This window comes from Euleptes europaea, chromosome 4 (assembly GCF_029931775.1).
Source record: "Euleptes europaea isolate rEulEur1 chromosome 4, rEulEur1.hap1, whole genome shotgun sequence".
NCBI lineage: Eukaryota > Metazoa > Chordata > Lepidosauria > Squamata > Sphaerodactylidae > Euleptes > Euleptes europaea.
In genome coordinates, this window is record NC_079315.1 from 51,842,820 (window position 1) to 51,864,146 (window position 21,327).

General features: G+C 40.0%; 1 protein-coding gene across 1 annotated transcript in view; it reads left to right on the forward strand.

The window, feature by feature from the left end:
* The window catches only part of PCSK5 (proprotein convertase subtilisin/kexin type 5), a 341,064-nt gene that overhangs the window by 41,863 nt on the left and 277,874 nt on the right, over positions 1 to 21,327 (forward strand). Inside the window, exon 2 of the mRNA XM_056848984.1 lies at positions 14,587 to 14,691. Coding sequence (XP_056704962.1) covers positions 14,587 to 14,691 — 105 coding nt within the window. The remainder of the gene's footprint in view (positions 1 to 14,586; positions 14,692 to 21,327) is intronic.

The following is a 21,327-nucleotide window of genomic DNA, read 5'->3' on the forward strand; positions in this document are numbered from 1 at the left end:
AAGTCCCCCGAAGGTGTGGATGACTGTCCTGCTAGGCATCGAGAGGAGAAGGCATCGCCGCCAGCGTCTCTTTGGCATTAGGCTTGGGCTTCCACTACCTATAATCAATTAATGAACTATTTAATGATAGAAGACCTCTCCCTCGGATATCTATGTGAGTAACAAGAATACTTCTAATCTTACTGGGAATAAATAGAAGACCTGGTTAGCAGCAAATAATTGGGAACTCCGCATGCCCCCCCCCTTCATGCAAGATCATTCTTGGGAAGATAAAATGCTAGATAAAGTGGCAAGGACTCTATCAATTTGATCTATGGGTAGACTAAACAACTCCGCTTTTGATGGACCAATGGGACTCTGTGACGTTTGAGGGGAAAGGAGAAATAAAGCCCTCCTTCCCAATGGTCACTTACCTTTCCGGTCCTTCTGCTACGTCTTTGGAATTTTCTGGCCGGAAGATCTCTAGGATTATCATCGACTTCTAGTCATCAGGGAGAAGGGAAGTATTGAGACACGCAAGACCGGATCTGACGTTCCCTGGTGTACCATAAATAAAGTCAGTTACTGAAAACTACAAAACGGGGGACGACAGACTGTCCGAAGCTATATGGTTTCCGGCTAGCTTCCTACTTCCTGTTTCATGCTGACCTAGAGCGTCTGCAACAACTCGTTGGTACTCAAATTTTTAGAAGTTGATTTTTACTTGACTTTTGATGTTTTTTGGGAAAGTATTTCGGCAATTCGACTCAGCATGGATTGCTAATCTACTCACACCCTGGAAAGCTAGTTTTCTAAGACTTGCCAAAATCACTAAAACAGGGCATCAAACCTAAATGTCTTCAACTCGCCAAAGGTCTGGGTCATTTCATACAGCACCGCCTGCAGTATCTAAATCTAAGGAATCTAAGGAACCCTTGCAAGAAGCGGAAATGGAGAGGAAAATTCAGGATATGTTTGCAAAGCAAAATGAAGCCTCTGCAAAACAGCATGAACAGCTGTCAAAGCAGATGGAACAAATAACTATAATGATGACTACCCTGTCACAGACCATGACTCAGAAAATGGATGAGGTTACTGAAGATTTGAAACAAGTGAAAACCCAGGTCAATATAATTACAACAGATGTGAAGACGCTAGATGGATCACTAAAGAAAGTGGTGGAAGATCAGAAGGATGTAAAGAAGAAAGTAGACAGTCATGATAGACAAATAGATGCAATTTTAGTTCAAGAAGACACAGTGAAAGACCAACTGGCCATGATGGATATGAAAACCAGAGAATCTAACTTACGTTTGTGCAATCTTCATGAAGACCTCGGTGACTCCAGAGAAGCTTTGATAAGAACCTTGGCAGAGCTAACTCAAATTTATGAACAGACACTGGACCATGCAGTGAATAGAATCTACAGGATCCCTCTACCGATGAGATTGAAGAAAACTAAACCAAGAGATGTGATGATTACTTTCTATGATATCAGGATGAAGGATGAAATTATGAAGCTTCACTATGACAAACCAATGAAGGTAGGGGATACTACTTTGATAATACTTAAAGATATACCTAGACATTTAATGGCGAAAAGAAATGTCTACAAAGATTTCACTGCAACATTACGGAAACATGGAATAAAATATTGATGGATATTACCACAAGGGTTGACCTTTTTGCATAAAGGAGTCAGAACAACTATTACTTCTTTGCAAGATATTGGAAAATTCATGAGAAAATATAAAAGAGACTTTGCTGATGGCTCCCCTGACCAACCGGATGAAGAGGAGGAAGAGCAAGGGGATCTTTCATTGAAGGGAGCAACTGGAGGAACTAGATTATAAGACTATTATTTCACATTAGGGAATCATCATGGCCAAAGTAATTTCATGGAATGTTAATGGACTAAACGAAAAAGTAAAAAAAGAAAGGATCTTCAAACCTTTACAAAAACAAAGATATACACTGATCTGCCTACAAGAAACTCACATCTCAACAAAGGATAGGAAATATCTGGAAAGAAAATTGCTGGGTCAAGCGTTTATTGCATCCTCAAAGACTAAAACTAAAGGAGTAGCCATCTATGCACATGCTAGCTTGAGCCCTGAACTAGTATATAAAGATGAAGAAGGCCGTATAATAATAATTAGAACAAAAATCATGGGCCAAAAGATACTGGTGGCAGGAATATATGCACCTAATGAAGGGAAAGCTAAATTTTATGAGCAATTACATGAGATCTTACTACAGTATGCTCAAGAGCAGATTTTATTGATGGGAGATCTTAATGGCATAGTTTCTCCTTTTTTTGGACAAGAAAATTCAAGCTAAGAGTGAGAGAGAAGGAACCCTTCCAAAGGCCTTTTTTCAAATGATGACTGATTTGGATTTACAAGATATTTGGAGGACAATGAACATGACAGCTAAAGAATTTACCTTTTATTCAGCTAGACATGATTCACACTCTAGAATAGACATTATTTGGGCAAGTAAATCTATTTTTGCACAATTGCGTAAAATACATATTGTACCAAGAACTTTCTCTGATCACAATCAGATTTCTTTTGAGTGGAATAACTGACAAGCTTTTAGATGGAAGTTGAATGATAAACTTTTGAAAGACCAGAAATTGCTGGAAGAATTGACTACTTTGATTAAGGATTACTTTGAAATAAATATGAATGGTGAAACCACCCTAAATGCAGTCTGGGATGCTTTTAAAGCGGTGGTTAGGGGATTTATGATCCAGAAACACGTAGCATGGAGGAAACAACAGTTGCAGTTGACTAACACTATACTTTGGGATTTACAAAAACTTGAACAAGATTTAATTTTGGAATTACAAGAAGAAGAAAGCATTATTCTGGGAAAACAAACAGTTCTTAAACACCAGTTGAATATGGTGGTATCAGAATAAATGAATAAAAACTTGAAATGTGCAAAACAAAGATATTTTGAACAGGCAAATAAACCTGGCAAATTTTTGGCCACTCAACTTCGAGACTCTTTTCAGAAGCGAATTATAGCTAAGTTACAAATGGCACATGGACCTATTTATACTACAACAAAGATTCAAAAAGAATTTGTATCTTTTTACACTAAGCTGTATCAAAAAGAAGTCATATCAATTAAAAAGATGGAAAAAAATTTACACTCGTGAAACCAAGGAGGTAAAAGGCTTAAAAATAAGTAAACAAGAGTTTAAAATGAGGGCATTTGCTGGATGATCCAAGCCAATCTGCAACTGCACTGAAAGAGATATTAGATTTATATGGTAGAGTTTCAGGTTTCAAAATTAATCAAGAAAAAATTCAAACGATTTTTAAGAATGTTCCTGGTTTAGAGCAACAACAATTTATTGATGTAACAGGTTGGCAAGAAGTGAGTAAAGTGAAGTACTTGGGAATCTGGATTTCAATGAAAAACGCGGAACTGATTACAAATAATTATGTTAAATTGTGGGAAGAAATAAAGAGGGATATGATGATTTGGACAAATAAGAGTTTATCCCTATTAGGTCGTATTTTGACAGTGCAAATGAATATACTGCCAAGATTGTTATTTTTGTTTCAAAATCTTCTGATTGTATCCTAAGTAAAATACTTTGACACCTGGAAAAAAGACTTGATGAATTTCATTTGGCAAGGTAAGAAGCCAAGGATTGCTTACAAATACTTGACTGATTTAAAAGAGAGAAGTGGACTTGCACTTCCTAATTTTAAACAGTATGCTTAAGCGGCTGCTTTAGCATGGTTGAAATATTGGATGGATTTAAAAAATACACTACTACTAGATTTAGAGGGTTTTGATAATACAAGTGGTTGGCACGGTTATTTGCGGTATAATAAAGTGAAATCTCATGCATCATTTCAGCAACATTTGGTCAAATCGTCCCTTTATAGAATATGGACTAGGTATAAACATTTACTAGAAGCAAGAACTCCATTATGGGTTTCATCACAAGAAATGTTAACTTTATGTCCATTAAGACCTACTCAATTTGTAACCTACCAAGATCTTCTGAGATGGGAAGGTACAAAATGTTCACTTAAAGAGTATGAAGATGTTAAAGATGTATTATCGTGGTTCCAGTATTACCAAGTAAATTCTGTTTATCAACAAGATTTGAAAACTGGATTTTCTAAAACTAAATCAACTTTACAGAAACTCTTACTGGATACAAATGATCATCTTATATCCAAGATGTACAAGCTGTTATTAGAACTGTATACTGAACAAGAATGAATAAAACCTACCATGAACAGTTGGGCACAAATGTTGGGTCATGATATAATGTTGCAGAAATGGGAAAGGCTACGGACAAAGGATTTGAAACTTTTATCCTCGCAGTTATTAAGGGAGAATGTATACAAAATGATGTATAAATGGTATTTAACACCAAAGAAATTAGCAAAATCCTTTCCCTCTATGTCACCAAACTGTTGGAAATGTAATAAAGAAGTAGGATCTTTTCACCACGTTTGGTGGACCTGTGAAAAAGCCAAGAAATTTTGGGAGATGATATATCAAGAACTAAGAGGGATTCTACAACAAAATATTTCTAAAACACGTGAAATGATGCTTTTAAGCAAGATATCGGATACAATCTTTACTTGCCGAACTTTTTTGAAATATGCCACCACAGCTGCACGTTTGATATATGCAGCTAAATGGAAGACTGACGAGATACCGAAAAAAAAGGACTGGATAAATAAGATGCTGGAACTGACAGAAATGGCAAAACTTACGGCGTTGATAAATCAGATGGATAATGTACAATTTATGGGAGAATGGGAGGCGTGGAGACTTTACTGTGCGTAGCAATTTATAACGGGACCGTTTAAAGGATATTCTTTGATTATCCCTTTGATAATTTTGAATTATGAATTTATTAAGATTAAGATATTGAATTAATAATTAGATGAGATAAGACAGGATAACTATATAATAGTTAACAGGATAGGGATTAGAGTTGTTAGGAAAAGAATGCCAAAATTAATTTAGGATGGAAGAAGGAGAGGGGGGAGTATCTTGTTTGATTTTAAATAATTGATGTTTTATATATATGTTAATGAAATTAATAAAATAGTAAAAATTTTATTAAAAAATATCAAGCTGGAGCGATGTCGGCGCCACATGACAAGGCGCAAATTAGACATGTTAGGGCATAGATCGTATTCATGCACAGCTTTAGGTCTTAGAATAGCCAATTTCTTGGTGATTATGAGCCGCTATCAGTACCACTTATGGGACTGTATGTCTCATCATATTGATTCCCTCAATGATGACAACAAAGCCCCAGTTAAGGTGGTACAATCTGAGTGTATGTGCCTGGGAAAGCAGCAAAAAAATGCAGCTCAGCACATGGCAGACAGTTGCAGTAAATCTATGTCTGCAGCCATTCTTCTGAGGTGACATTCCTGGCTATGGTTATTTGGCCTTTTGTTTGATAATAGAGCTAGGATAGAAGATTTACCTTTTGAGGGTAAAGCGCTCTTTAGTGAAAAGACAGATGACATGCTTGGCCATCTGCATAAGAACAGCATAAGACCCGTTCCCAGGGTCTTTCTCCTCAACAGCCCAACCATTATAAGCAGCAATATTTTCCTAGACATGGCCAACAATTTCAGAGGCCTTTAGACCCCAAGGTCCCAACTACCAGCCTTATCACTCTGCTTTCTCACAATCTCAGCAAGGGCGCAGGTTCCAAAATAAACTGAAGGGGAGGAGACAGCCCCCATCCCCTCCTGAGGTGTCCCATAAGGGGAAAAACCTACTTTGACTAGCAGGGGACACCTTGTTTGGCGATAGATTATGCCATTTCTTTTCTGCTTGGCAATCAGTTACGGTTGATTCTTGGGTTTTAACCATAATAAAACATGGTTACTTTCTGGAGTTTACACATATGCCTCCTTATTCCCCTCCGAAGGTCAACAGTGGGACATTGCCTCCCTTGCTGCAATGAGAGGTTAATCAGTTAGCCTCTAAAGGAGCAGTTCATAAATTACATGACAATGAGATAGGTCGGGGTTTCTATTCCAGATATTTTTTAATAGACAAGAAAGGGGGTGGTAAGAGGCCAATATTGGACCTGCGGAGGCTCAACACATTTTTGCATGTAAAAAAGTTCAGAATGTTATCCTTACCTGATGTTCTTATCTTAATAGATGCTGGTTCCTGGTTTGTTGGCATAGATCTTAAAGATTCCTATTTACATGTGTCCATTCACAAAGCATATAGACGTTTCTTGAGGTTTACAGTCAGAAGTGACCGTTATGAATACACTGTGCTGCCTTTTGGGTTAGCCACCACTCCCAGGGTGTTCACAAAGTGTATTTCTGCAGTGATAGCATTCCTAGTTTTACAGCGATGCTCAATATTCCCATATTTAGATGACTGGTTGCTGGTGGGGACCTCAAAACCAGCATTGAGCCATCAAGTGTCCTTAACGTTATCAACCTGTGCGGCACTAGGCTTAATGGTTAACTATGACAATTCTACTTTACAACCTACGCAAACCTTAGAGTTCATATGGGCATGGTAGGATTTTATCCAGGGGAAAGCATTCCTCCCAATAACCAGAATTAGAGCAATCCAGAAATTGATAGAAAAATTTACAAATAACGGCTATCAAAAGGCAGTAAAAATTCAAAGATTGCTTGGGTTAATGGCCTCTACTACATCAGTAGTAAAATATGCCCAATTTCACATGAGCCCATTGCAGATGTGGTTTCTGCAACACTTTAGATGTCATGTTGATCCCCAGGGTAAAAGACTCTCAATACCCAGATCAGTACTTAGGTCTTTTAGGTGGTGGAGAGATGAGTCTAATCTCTCTCAAGGTGTTCAGTTTGGGATGTGAGAACATCATTTGCAATTATTTACAGATGCCTCTTTACCTGGTTGGGGCACCCATTGTAAAGGCCTACCCGTTAGTGGACTTTGGTCTGCATCTGAGGCCTTATTGCATATCAATGTACTAGAGTTTAGAAGTATTAGAAACACTCTGATTTCTTTTGCAGACCTGGTCAGTGGCACATCTGTTCTCATCATCAAGGATAATGTTCCCGCAAAGTTCTATATCGGCAGACAAGGGGGCACGGGATCCCGAAGGTTATGCAGGGAAGCTTGCCTGATCTGACACTGGGTGATCACCCATCACACATGGTTGTCAGTGATTCACATCACAGGGGAAGACAATGTTGTTGCATACAGATTGAGCAGGCAGCATTTAAAACATCATGAGTGGGAGTTGCATCTCAATTACCTAGACCCGATATTCCAGCAATGGGGTTATTCCTCCATAGATCTGTTTGCTATTGCAAACAACAAAAAATGCCCCCGCTATTGCTCCAGAGCAGCTCAAGGCCCACATTCTCTGGGGGACACATTTCTCCTTCGTTCATACTGATTGCGCCACATTGGCCATGATGGGTATGGTTCTCCATGCTATGGAGATTAGCTCAACAGAGGTACATCACTCTCCCTCCCCAAGATGACATGTTAAGGTTTGGTTCATTACACAACTATGACGTAAGATCATTATACCTGACAACATGTCTAATAGGGGTTTGAATGATTGATCTAACAGAGTGGCTAATGTATTGCTCTCCTGCTGCAAGCCTTCAACGTGGTGATCATATACCTTTAAATGGAAACAGTTTGTCACTTGGGCAACTGCTGAACTTTTTATACCTGATTAATGTTCTTTGTCTGATGTTTTTAATTATCTGTTGACTTTAAAAGACTTTGGTTTATCGAACGCATACATTAAAGTTCACCTGGCTGCTATTTCTGCCTTTCATGTTGGCATTGACTCCAAGTCTCTGTTCTCCAATCCACATTCCAAGAGATTGCTGAAAGGACTTAACAACCTGCACCCCCCAGTTTCCCATCCAATGTCTCAAATGGTCGCTGTCCTTGGTGTTGTCCCAGTTAATGTACCCTCCATTTGAACCCATGGCCATATGTGACATTAACTATCTATCCTACAAGACATCATGCTTGGTAGCAATTACATTGGCTCGCAGAGTGAGGGATTTGAGGGTGGTTAGGTCTGACTCTCCTTTCCTAAAATTTCACAATTACAAAGTGGTGCTCTGACCAAGCTTGGATTTTTTACCAAAAGTGGTCTCCAGATTTCATAAGTCATAGGACATTGTACTACTGGTGTTCTTTCCTAATCTTGACTCTGCACGCTTTGGATGTGCACAGGGCACTTTTGTTTTAATTAGAAAGGACATCTTCCTTCAGAAGAGATGAACATTTATTTGTGTGTTTTAGGGGTACAAACAAAGGTAAAGGGGTGTCATCACAAATGGATGGTACAGACCATTAGGAAGTCTTATGAGGAAGCAAAACAGGAGTGCCCATTGTACATTAAAGCACATTCCACCAGGGCACAGGCTTCTTCAGCCACATTTGCAGCCCACATTGACCTTTGAGAGATCTGCAGAGCGGCCACCTGGTCTACTCTGTCGACGTTCGTGAGACATTACTCGATGGATGTAGATTCCAGAGGAGAAGCAACCATGGGGAAAGCAGTTCTTCAGTCTTTGTTTAGATGAGCAGCCACCCTACCTCCAACAAAGTAAGTGAGCTTGGTGGTACTCCCATATGGGACTGCACAGAAGCCATGAAGATGAAAAACAGTGTTGCACTTAGCTGTAACTATTGTTCATTGAGTGGTCTTCTGTGCAGGCACACATCCCTCCCTCCTACCCTGCTGTATGTACATTGGTCATTTTAACAGCTCTATGGTGGCATAGGAGAACTGAGGGGGAGTGCTCCCTCCTCCCCTCTTGTCACGTGACCATTTAGGTGGGAAAGTCATGGCTCCGAGCGAGAGGGGAGGGGAAGCACTCTGCGCTTTTGAGCTCTTTAGAAGCTGACAAGTCTATCTCTGGCTGGCTCTGAGTGTGCGCAGCCCCCATACGTGCCTGCACAGAAGACCACTCGATGAACAACAGTTACAGGTAAGTGCAGCACTGTTTTTCTCCTCCATGATTTCAAAATTTCTGAAAATTTTACATTTATAGACAAAATGTGGCAGCCCAATTATTGTCAGGGCTAGCTGATGGAAACATATCTTGCCCATTTTGGAACAACTATATTTACTGGTTTGTTTCCGAGTTAAATTCAAGGTGCTGGTTATAATTTTTAAAGCCCTTCATGTCTTGGGATTCATGTATATGAAGGAACATCTCCTTCCATATGTTCCCATGCACCAATTAATGTCTTTAGGCTGCCACCTACTGCTTGATCCTCCACTTAGGGTGGCCTATTGGCATGGACCAGAGCCTGGGCCTCTTCCGTCACTTTTTTGGAATGGGCTCCCTAAAGTGATAAGGGGAGCTCCTTCTCTGGAGATATTCAGGAGGTACTGCAAAGTTTGTTTTGTTTGTCTGGACTTTTGATGGGGTATGAACAGCAAGCATCTTTTTTTTGCGGGGGGTATTTGAGGTTTCCAATTGATTTGATTTTAATCTGTAATGCTTTAATTATTACCTGTAAGCTGCCTTGAGCCAAGAAGCCAGGTTAGACTTAGGAATTAAACCATTTTTAAATTTTTTTTATTATTTTCAGGATACAGGAAAATAAGGGAAGGGGGAAAGGTAAATCAGATTACATTCATTTCTTTTTGAATAAACCAATTTATTAAATATCTAGTAATAGGAAATAATCAAGTAAACAGCATGCAAAACATGTTATGTTACAGCTAGGGTTGCCTGGCAACTGACGGCAATCTTGGGGAGTAGGAACATGGGGGGGTGCCAGTGTTGTATGCACCCTGACATCACATATGGGAAAATCCTGAAAGTGATGTCATGTCACTCTAGAAATTGCAGGAAACTCTGTGGTAAAACCATTGATTTTCTGGTGATTCCTACAGTGATGCAACACTACTGTGTTCATTTTTAATTTTTCTTGGAGCAGTGGCAGACAACAAGGGATGCCAGTGGGAGGTCTCTCACCATAGTGGTAGGCCTGGCAACCTTAATTACCATCCTAATTACCACACTCAGAGGCATCAGTGGTACTAAACTAAAAAGTGCCCAGCCATTTGCTTAAGTAGTAGAGAACATGATTGGGTTGTGGCTTGACAGTGATGCCCTGGAGAAAGCAGAAACCCAGTCATGCTTAACTATACATCTGCTGCATTGGAAAGTGTAGAACCAAGCTTGTTTTCTTGAGATGATATTTCTCTCTAAAGGCCGAATGGTCCATTAAAAAAAATCTGTTGCTTTCTAAAACTAGGTCAAAAGGTCAGTTGTACCAGCTTCCTGAAATATGCTTTCCCCCTCATAAACCAGCAATATCAACTTTAGCCATAAATGGTTAATAAAACTTGAGCCAACTCCTGTGTTATCTTCCTCCTGACTATCTTCAAGCAGCAGTTCCTTTTCTACATTTTATTCTAGTAATTACTTAGTGTAAGCTATGCCCCCTGTTTCTCACACATTCATGCAGAAAGACTCCCAAGAATGAACTTCTGATCTCTGTCTAGTTTAACCACAAATTGCTTAATTTATCCCTTGTTCCTAGATGGTTTATAAAGAGGATCTTCCGATAACAGACTGTGTCCTGTGTAACTACAGCTTAGCAAACCTTCTCTTTCCCTTTTTCATCTAGCAATCTTCCATGTCAGTTGTAACCTCTGTACTTTTAATTTTATAGCCAAATTGTGATTGGGGTAGAGTTCTTAGTCCCTAAATTCAGAGTTCTCAGGTAATACAGGCATTGAATAAGGCATATGGAGCAAAAACACTCTATTTCTGTACAGAAATTATTATTCTGAGCTCAGAATGACCTATGCTGTCCCTTTATTACTGTTTGCTTTGCAATGTTTTGAACTGTGGCTAGGTCTTAGCAGTAATTTAACTTCAAACTGCTACTGACCAAATGGGAGCCCTATAGCTTTAGGCAAACATCCAGCATTAAAAGGTCTATGATGAGCTATTTTGGCAGTTGCTATGGAGTTGTCCTAGTCACTCAAATCAGAAACGGGTGGTATCAAGACATCATTATTTTATTCATTTTATTCCTTAAAATGTTTTTTGTTTCCTAGTATGCAGAGAGTGATGCTTAGAAAATGAGAAAGAATTTCATTTGTGACTATTATATTATGGCTGTGTAGTAACTGTACAAGTTAGAGTGGAGTAAAAAGCTCATTAAAATATGGAACCTCTTTGGTTCTTGTAGGTTATCCGGGCTGTGTGGCCGTGGTCTTGATATTTTCTTTCCTGACGTTTCGCCAGCAGCTGTGGCAGGCATCTTCAGAGGAGTAACACTGAAGGATAGTGTCTCTCTGTCCTTCAGTGTTACTCCTCTGAAGATGCCTGCCACAGCTGCTGGCGAAACGTCAGGAAAGAAAATATCAAGACCACGGTCACACAGCCAGGATAACCTACAAGAACCAATGAACTCTGACCCTGAAAGCCTTCGACAATATATGGAACCTCTTTGATCTGCACTAATTGGAGTTAGGCCCATACGAGTAGATTAAATTCTGTGCTTTTGCATAAGTATAGTATATGAAAAGTATAGCTAGAGCGAAAAAATACTGTCTACTGTAGTTCTTGAATCAAAGCCCATGTGGGAGAGAACCTTGTAAGACTTTAGTAAGGCAAAAATGCTGGATCATTTCTCATTACAAAAAGAAAAAATGATTTGGTGATTGTAAGAAATCCCATGTTGTAAATTAACTGAACCGGTGGTACACAGATACATCATCAATACATCAATTTCCAAACCACACCATAGAGCAGGGGTGTCGAACTCATTTGTGAGGAGGGCCGGATTGAACATTGATGTCTCTTGGTCGGGCCGAAGATGGGTGGCCTCCGTGGGGGGGGGAGTCCCCATTGGGAAGCTTCCCCCATCATGGAGGCCAGGTCTACCCATTGGTTTCTATAGAAACCAATGGGTAGACCTGGCCTCCATGGGAGTCAGTCGGGAGGCCAGGTCTATTGTCATGCAAACCAATGGGTAGACTTGGCCTCTGGATGGAGATGGGGTTTTTCCCCCCACGGAGGCCAGGTCTACCCATTAGTTTGCATGGCCTCCTGACTGAGACACCCCCCCCCCCCGGAGACCAGGTCTACCCACTGGTTTCTATATGCATAGAAACCAATGAGTAGACCTGGCCTGCATGGGGGGGGGGAGGAGAAGAAAGCGGCAGGCTGACTGTGCTGGGAGAGTGGGGTGGGGAGGCAAGGAAGGTGAGCCTGACCCTCGCTGAGGCCAGGAACGCACGGGAGAGGGGAGGAGGCGGGGAAAGCAAGCCTGGCCCTCTCCGGGGCCAGGATCACATGGGAGAGGGGGGGCGGCGGGGAAAGTGAGTCATGGGTTTTGGCCGGGGAGAGCAGGGTAGTAAGTTGAAATAATAAATAAATAATAAAACTCTCCAAATGTCACCTATAGCTTCAAGAAAAGAATGACTGCTCTCAGTGGCTGTTTGGGGTTGATAGGCAACTACAGCACCATAGCCAAGCCTTCCAAGCTTTAGTTTCTGTAAAGCAAAGCAGGGGGGGGGAGTGGCAGGAGTGGACTGTGAAGCTAAAACAGCCCTGGAAAATGTCCCACCTCCCTTCCACTGCCATGTCCCTTAATGGAGGAGAACTTGCAGGGCACAGACTCAGTGGTAACTCCTGGAAATTCACTATGCACACAACTTGGCTTGGTGGCAGTAGCCACCACACACCTCAGCCCAGCCGGCCTGGTAGCAGTGAATGCACAATTGTGTCTGTTAGGGTTGTCAACTCCAGGTGGTGAGTGGGAAGACGAGAAGGAAGCAGGTCCAGCAGTGGTGGCCATAACACAACTAGGACTGGCCCAACACTAGCAGCAACCACCGTTCCACTGGGCTTAGTCTGGTGCTGGTGGCCACCACCCAACTTGGACTGACCCAGTGCTGGAGGCCATTGTGCAACTGGGCCTGGCCCTGAGCTGGCAGTTGGATTGACAACCTCCAGAAAGTAGCTGGAGATCTCCTGCTATTACAACTCTCCAGCCTATAGAGATCAGTTCACCTGGTGAAAATGGCTGCTTTGGCAATTGGACTCTATGGCATTGAAGTCCCACCACTCCCCAAACCCTGCCCTTCCCAGGCTCCACCCCAAAACCTCCTGCTGGTGGCGAAGAGGGACCTGGCAACCCTAGCTGGCAGCCATTGTGCAACTCGGCCAGACTCTGCCTGGGGAGAGGCTCTGGGGGTAGGGAAGGAAGACAAGCTGAGAATGGGGGGCAGATAAAGCTAGGTTGGCTGGGGCATGGGAAGGAGAAATGAAGCAGGTGAAGGGGAGAAGCTATGAGGGCTGCCAGGGCAGGGAAACAGGAAATAGCGTGGGAGGAGGAGGGAGCGGGAAAAGAAATGCCCCCTGTGAGTCCTTGTGTGTTTCCCACTTGCACTTCTTATGCTAGCAATCAAAATGAATTCTATTGATGTCAGATTAGGTATTTGTGGGACACAGTATTTATGCAGGTATAGAATTCTTTTAAACAGGTTCTCCTGTGAAGATAGTTAAGGGTTGCTAGGTAGTACGTAGGCACTGGGCACTTTGTATGCTATATTCACTAATAGTAGTGTTTTTTTCTGACAAAAATCTCAGTATTATGGACAGTGCAAACTGTAGAAATGTTAATGCTTTTGCTTTGACGGATGTGCCAGTTCGTTTGGTTGGAATACATAGTAAAGTTGCATTGAACTGCAGAAGGAGTTAATATGGATGTCTCTACATGACATTTGTAATCTTAGAAAATGTGTAACTCTTTAAGAAACAAGCAAGCCACAACAGCAGTCTGAAACCGGAATAAAATGACACTTAAGAATCTTTGTTCCATATAAATCTTTCTTTACCGGTCTCCAGTTCAGTGGCAGTTCGGACTCATCCATTAGTTTCTGAAGTGCAATTGAGGATTACATAGATGTGACTGATAACAGTCATAAAACAATTTTTTTTATTTATTATTGAGAAGTTGTCCGCCCATTTCCTATTTTTTTTTATAAAAATAATAAACGCTTCAAGATATTAATTCAGTTTTTGGAAGTCACTAAAAAAGTCCAGCATGAGTTTATTCATTGTTAATGTTCTGAGTTTCAGGACAAAGGTTTTGTGTGTGTACGTGTGTGTGTGAGAGAGAGTGAGAGAACGAGAGAGAGCTAATGATATATAAATAGCTGAACATAATACCTTTTTACAGTATATTTCCTTAAGCATACTAGATGGAATACTTTTTAATAATCACATAGCTATTTGATGGTTTTTATACTTGCCTTGTGAAGACAGTTTGGATAAGAGTTTGGTATGGAATTATTTAAAATGCTGCATATAAATTAAACATTAAAAAGGTAGATACAGACTAAGCAGCTCAGTTATAATCTTTGGTTATGCAGTTACTGCCTCAAGGACACTTCATCCATTTCATATCATATGTCGCCCTTTTGAAAGATGAGCACTGGGGTTCAAGTAACATTTCAGAACAGCAGGAAATTGCATAATTTATAGACCTTTTAAAAATGAAAAACAGACAAACTGCTTTTCATAAATTAAATCTTTCTTTCTCTCTTTTCCCTCCCCACCTTTTTTCTTCCTACAGATTGGAGCATTGAAGGATTACTACCACTTCTACCATAGTAAAACAATTAAAAGGTCAGTTCTCTTGAGTAGAGGTACTCACAGCTTCATTTCAATGGAACCAAAGGTAAGATAATCCATCTGGCCAATCCTATAAAATGAAAGCATCTGCATTTTTAATTTGAAATTTTATACCAGGAGATGCTTACCTGGATGGCATCTAAGATTACAAGAAGTGACATAGTATCAGTTCACCAGGCTTCTGCTTCAGAATAGGATAGAATGAACACTATCATATTATTAATGATTGTGTTGTTCTAAGAACATCATGACTGTAATGATGCCTTTTTATGGCATACAGCAACAGGCAAGAGTACTCACTTTCGGGTCCATCCAACAGCTTTTATTTGTATAACATCAACTCCAACAGGCCCCAGCTATAGCTTACAGCAACATTAACTAAAACTAGAAACTGGTAACAAGAGCTCCGCCCTGTGGGACCTAGCTAACTCCTATAGATAATGGGGGAGGAGCAGACTGTACCGTTATACACATATATCACAGTAAATAATACCACAATGACTGTCTTAGTTTGTGGGAACAGAATATGTTTTTTTGTAACATATACTTCATTGTTTGAGCTCCTGCAAAGTAATGATGTATTTATTGGGGGGAAGCAAGATAATAACTTAATTTCAGAAATATATCATAGGACAATAGGCAGTACTGCTATTCTTCTTCAATTTGCAGAGCTCCTGTACTTGCTTTCACTTGGTGAAATTTAGTAAGCATGTCTGCTCTGCAGTCTTAATGTACCTCAAAGGGTACAGTCCACAAACCACTTGCTGTCTTCCAAGTTGTTATGATGTTTTGAAGAGTGCTGCATATTTCACCAAGCCAATGATTTGTGGATATGGTTGACATCTACTTTTTACTCATAAGAAGCAGGTTCTTTAATAGCTTCAATAGCCTTTTTAATTGGTAGAAATTTACCTTTCAGCATTTACTGATATATAAAAGATGGCATTGGAAAAGCTGCATCTGATTAATTTCTTCCTATTGTGTAACTCCATAATATATGTAGAGCATCCATGAAGAAAAAAGATAGCAACTTTGTTTGAGGATTTTGATGTTTAGTGTATCAGAAACAGTTAAAGTTTTTACTACTGTTGCTTCTAAGAATGTTTCTTAGAGAATATTCTTAGTTTTTTCTCTTCATTGTCAGTGTAACTCTTTCAATAATATGATACTGTCATTTTAACAAATAACAGTATTTGGACATGTTTGATTAATAAAATTCCTTCATCATCCATACTAGTCTCTGTGGCCAAACTAAGAACAAAACAAAAGCCACTCTTTCCATATACGTTGTGCCCAGAACGAAAAGTGGTAACCAGATCTTCTGCCAAATTGCCTGGTAGGGTAGCCAAAAATGGAACAATTACGTCTTCTCTAACTCCTTTACAGTAAATACGAATACAGTGCATGAACTGCAGTATCTGTTATCCTGCACCACAAGGGGAAAAACAGTCAGATGAAGGAATTTGTTTCCAATGACCTTCAAGGATAGCTTGTATCACCCTTTACATCCTATCACAAATGGTTAATTAGTAAGTTCTGACATCAACATGTGCTGTTGCTATTTCAATTTTCTTCTACAGAAATGTTTGCACAAAAGAGAATTTTTCAAGGGGTGAGAAGCCATTGTGCTGCAGTGGTTAGTATGAGAGACTAGGGCCTGGGAGACCCAGGTTCATTCATGAAAGGGTGATGTTGTGCTTTTAACAGATGGTGTAGTCAGGGAGCCCATTCTTGAAGGAGGGGTAGATAGGTGGTGGCCGGGAGTGAAAAATAAAAGTTTTAAAACTCATCCATACGCCACCATAGCTACACAAGCTATTTTGCTGGTGTAGCAATGCTGCAGTGTAAAGGGGCATTCCCGGGCCGAAAGGGGCTTGGAAGCTGCCTAAAGGTAGCCCCGCCCTGGGAACATCCCCCACCCCCCGATGCCAGCACGGGCACTCGCTTCCAAGATTTCGCGGCCAAGGCCCATGCTGCAGCATCACTCCCTGGTGCCGGCGTAAGTGCCACTTTATCACGGCACAAAGTGGCACAGATGCTGGTGCAGGGCCATGCTGGCTCCTATGGGTCTCCCCCCCCCTTCAGGATTGCCCGGTACCTCTTATTTCCTTATTTAGCTCTTTTTCTACATGATCGTTGCCAATCAGAGATCTTTTGCTTAGTGTGATGACATTATGTAGTCAATGTTAGGGGGCAAATTTTAGCAATTTATGGTGGAGATAGTGCTTTCTGTATCACACTGCGCTCATTTTAACTGGGTGACAGAAGGAGTTTTCCTGTGCTGAGCAGGAAGTACAATCCCAGTTAATACTGCCTACACTGTTTGGCCTCAGTCTGATTAGATGTCAGAGGGAGGGAGCAAAAAACACAGCAACCAGTATCAGAGGAGTATATTAGGTGCCGTGGAACACAGGCAGGATGCTGCTGCAGTTTTTGAGTTTGTGGGCTTCCTAGAGGCACTTGGTTGGCCAATGTATGAACAGACTGCTGGACTTGATGGGCCTTAGTCTGATCCAGCATGGCTGTTCTTATGTTCTTAACAAATTTGACCACAGGCTAAATGGTAGCAGGATTGGTGCAGAATATTAACACTTCTGCCTCTTTTTACAACCATCTTCCCAAATTGCCAAACAGAAGTGTATGGGGAAGAAATACCATATTTTGGTTAAGCCCTAATTGTTATTGTCTAATTTCATGCTGCATGGCTCTAATTTATAAACTTTTATTTTCTGTCACTTGTACCTTTCCAACAATGACACTTTCTTTCTTACTACAAAATATTGCCTATGCTTATCAAAGAGGCTTATTATATTTATAGTGCAATCCTAGAAAGAACTACTCCAGTCTAAGCCCATTGAAATGAATTAGCTTAGACTGGAGTAACTCTCTTTAGGATTGCACTGTTATGTAGTAAATACAGTTTTTCTCAAATTAATATTGTTATTTTAATGACAGTATATTTAGTTACTGCAACATCAGTAACAACAATAACCATTTCATCATGGCTAATAATATTTTATGATTTTTAAATAGGTCAGTACCAAAAACATTTTTCTTTACTTCATAATTATCAGATTTGCTATGCCAGCCCAATGATTCTAGACATGACATTTATATTGCAGAAATGCAGTGATGTTGCAGTGATGTTTCAAGCAGATAACAAGAGTACAATGAATATGCAAAGGCCTGGGTGTTATCTTACTTATAACAAGAAAAAAAAAAACAAGGATAATTTATGTTAATTGATCATACCAGGAGAAAAAATGTCACATAAAGAGCATTTGCAAGACATTCTGGTTGTTGTCAGAATGCCTTGATCAATTGTTGAGTGGAATTTTGCTGAGGTTTAAATCACAATATATTGCTATTGGGGGAAATGAAGTCCCTTTCCCACTCAGTGGAACCAATGTGATTTACGACAGAGTGGTATATTGTGTGTATTTCTATCATTTTTTGCTGCAAAAAGAGTAATAGAAATACATATAATATACAGTTCTGCCTTAAACCACATTGGTTTGGCCAATGTGTCTGAGAATTGAAGGGGAAGACCAACTCAGGGGAAAGGGGCTTTTATCTCTTTTCCCTAGTGTGGTTTTCCTGCTGAAAATTTGTCCTCTTTGCTGGGGAAAATTTATTGACACCTGTGTGTTTTTCCATGCATGGATAAAGCTTGGGGATCATGATTTTATAGGAAATGTTTGAGAACCCCTTCTGCTCCTGTACTGGTCTTCCTCTTTAAATTGAACCGCAAGTGATTGCAATTTTAACTGTATGTAGATTAAAAACATCTGAAGAAAGAATAGCAGGACCTGTAGTTCTGTCTTTAGGGTGCTGTGTGAAATGTATCCGTGAGCTGTCTGTAGTTTCACATAAAATCATATTGGCTCCACTGGCCGGAAAAAGTATTGCATTTTCCCTACTGATAATATATTCTGCCTCACAAGTATGCTATTTTGTGAACATTGACAGATATTTATTTATTAGATCTTTCAAGGCTGATGAAACTGTATTACTCACAAAGTAGCAAACACCAGCTACATAGCCCCCACCCCCGAGCTGTTAAGAGTGTGACCTGACAGTTGGGACACCTCTGATTCCAATATCAGCTCTGCAGCAGCAATGTGTGTATAATAATATTGGCCTTCCTGATAAGGCTGCAGAAAGGGTTACTGAAAGAACGCATGTAAAATGCTTTGAGCACCTGAAATGTAAAATATCAGTGCAGCCCTGCCACGTTAGGGCTAACTCAAGCAGTGGATTTTGGGTAGCAGACAGATTGATATGAAACTATCTATTGGATAATTTTTCTGAAGACACCATTTGGATTTTCCAACTCAAATCGGAAATTGTCTTAGGTTGGCCCATAACTTTGGATTCAGTTGAATGTCTTTTAAAATAATGTCCAGAATGAATTCACTAAATAAATTAGATGCCTTGTGAGTAATGATAAAATTTTGACGTAATTATAAAACTCTTAAATAAGATCATTTTACCTTTGGTTCTATAGAACCTTTCTAAAATTAGATATCCAATTTACATAATCACAAAAAAATCTTGGTGATGTTGGAATAAGTAAAAAATGTTGTGGAATGTTGTGGATGAAACTAGTATTACTAAAATACAGCTGCCTATTAACAAAGCTGAAATGTAAAGTATATTCTCAGTGCAAATAGTACAGTAAAAGCATTGTTATCCAGTACTTGTTTATCAGATAACCAATATCTTCTAGAGGGCAAGCACTCCCCCCTCAGCCAACATAGCCCTGAGTCTCTGAGCAACTTCTGCTTCTTTAGCTGGCCAGCTTGATGCTGTGGCCATTGCTGGGCTTCTGATAGCTAGCACTGACAGCTGACATTATCCCCAGGTACCTTTCCCCCCCTCAGCCTTGCCTTAGCTGTCAGGAGTCAGCTATGTGAGGGCTCTTGCCCAGCTGGCCCACTTGTCTACTGTATAGGGAGGATTAGTGGGTTGAGGGGAAAGGTCCCATCAAGCATGGGGCTATTACCTTGGAGTTTGCAACAGGATTTGGTCACTGCAGATTCCTCTGGGTAGGGGTGGGACAGAGTGGTAAGCTGGAGTGTTCTGCACATTTGATTAATCAGCAACCCCCATTTCCCGTGAATGGCAGATAACAAAGCTCTTACTGTGTAAGAGGTAAGCAATGGCACTTGCAGCACTATTCTGAAAGATTGCTTTAGCTGAGGTGCTTTAGATGATGGTTTGTATTGCTGCAACTAGAACAGCATGTTCTGTGCTATATGGGTTAGAGCCATATATGAGTCTCTCCCTCACTTTTTCATTTGAAAAATGTGTACAGTTGCAGTGATTCAGGAGCTTCTGGGCTTGCTGGAAAGGTCTATCACATTCAAGGCAAAAAGCTGCCTTCTTTGCTCCTGCTAGAGGCAATCAAACTCCATTCACTGTGCAGGTGTTCAGTTCCAAGTCAGAAGGAGAACCCTGGTGGCATTGCAGTAATGAATGGCAGCTGATTAAAAATGGGTAATATTTGTTTGCATTTCACAGAAAATCTATGACAAATAATAAATTCTATGGGAAATTATCATTTTGTAAACTTTTTAAAGAGACACTGCTGTGTTTATATTGCAGTCATAAACAAAAAACTGGTCAAAGAATCAGTAGAATTTCTTGTTAGAATTTTCTTTGATTGGACACTAGCAACAAAGAATTGCTGTTACAAATGAATCTAATTATTCACTAGAAGACTAATCTTACCTCATAAAAATTGTGTTCAACTACTTTTGCTTTATAGTTCACATTCTTTGTAATTATTCTGATTCTTGGCAGGTTCCTCAAAAAGCTCAGCCTTCGTATTATTAATTGCTTATGCATTTGTTTAAAGAGTATTCCAGAAATTTCTTTCTTTCTTTCTCTCTCCTAAAACCGTAGTGAGATTCATTTATACCGACAATCTCTTTGTACATTGCTGGGAAAGAAACAGATCTATCTACATCTTTGCAATAATTCATTTCCAATTAGTGTGACAAATAGATTGGGATGTGAAATGTACTCAGTAGGGCTGCACTTCGTGGTATTTTTAGTTAAACTGCTTATTAAGAGCAGAATGGACTACAAAGATGGATTATCGGTTTGAAGTTGGTCAGATAGATGGGGCTACAGCATGTTGTGGAAAAAGTAATGATATCCACTTGTCCATTTTATCTTGTTATCAGTCCATCTTAGAAACTCTAAACTCCAAACAACAGACAGGTATCATGTTCCAGCAAGTCAAAGTGTTGATCGGCATTGTCTGGAAGGCAGATTAATGTATTTGGTTTTTAGGCTTTAAAACACAGGCTGTACTGTTCCATTGTAGTGGATGTAATGAGAACTGGGTAAAATCTAAACCTTTGACAATATTGATATGGCAGATTTTTGGGGTTGTGGCATATCTGAGTGCACTGTAACTCGGGATCTCATAACCACAAAATATTTATACTGTATTTTCCCCAAGTGTTCAAATCTGTTTACATTTATTACGTAAACTGTACTTATAACAGACCTTTAAAGTAAGTTGTTGTTGCTGCTGCTGCTGTTGTTATTACTATTATCATCATCATCATCATTATGGATGAGAGGAGACCAAGGGAGAGAGTAGCTTGCCATATACCTCTGGGGAATTTTGGCTGAACTGAGATTTGAGTTAGGAACTGCTAGCTCATAC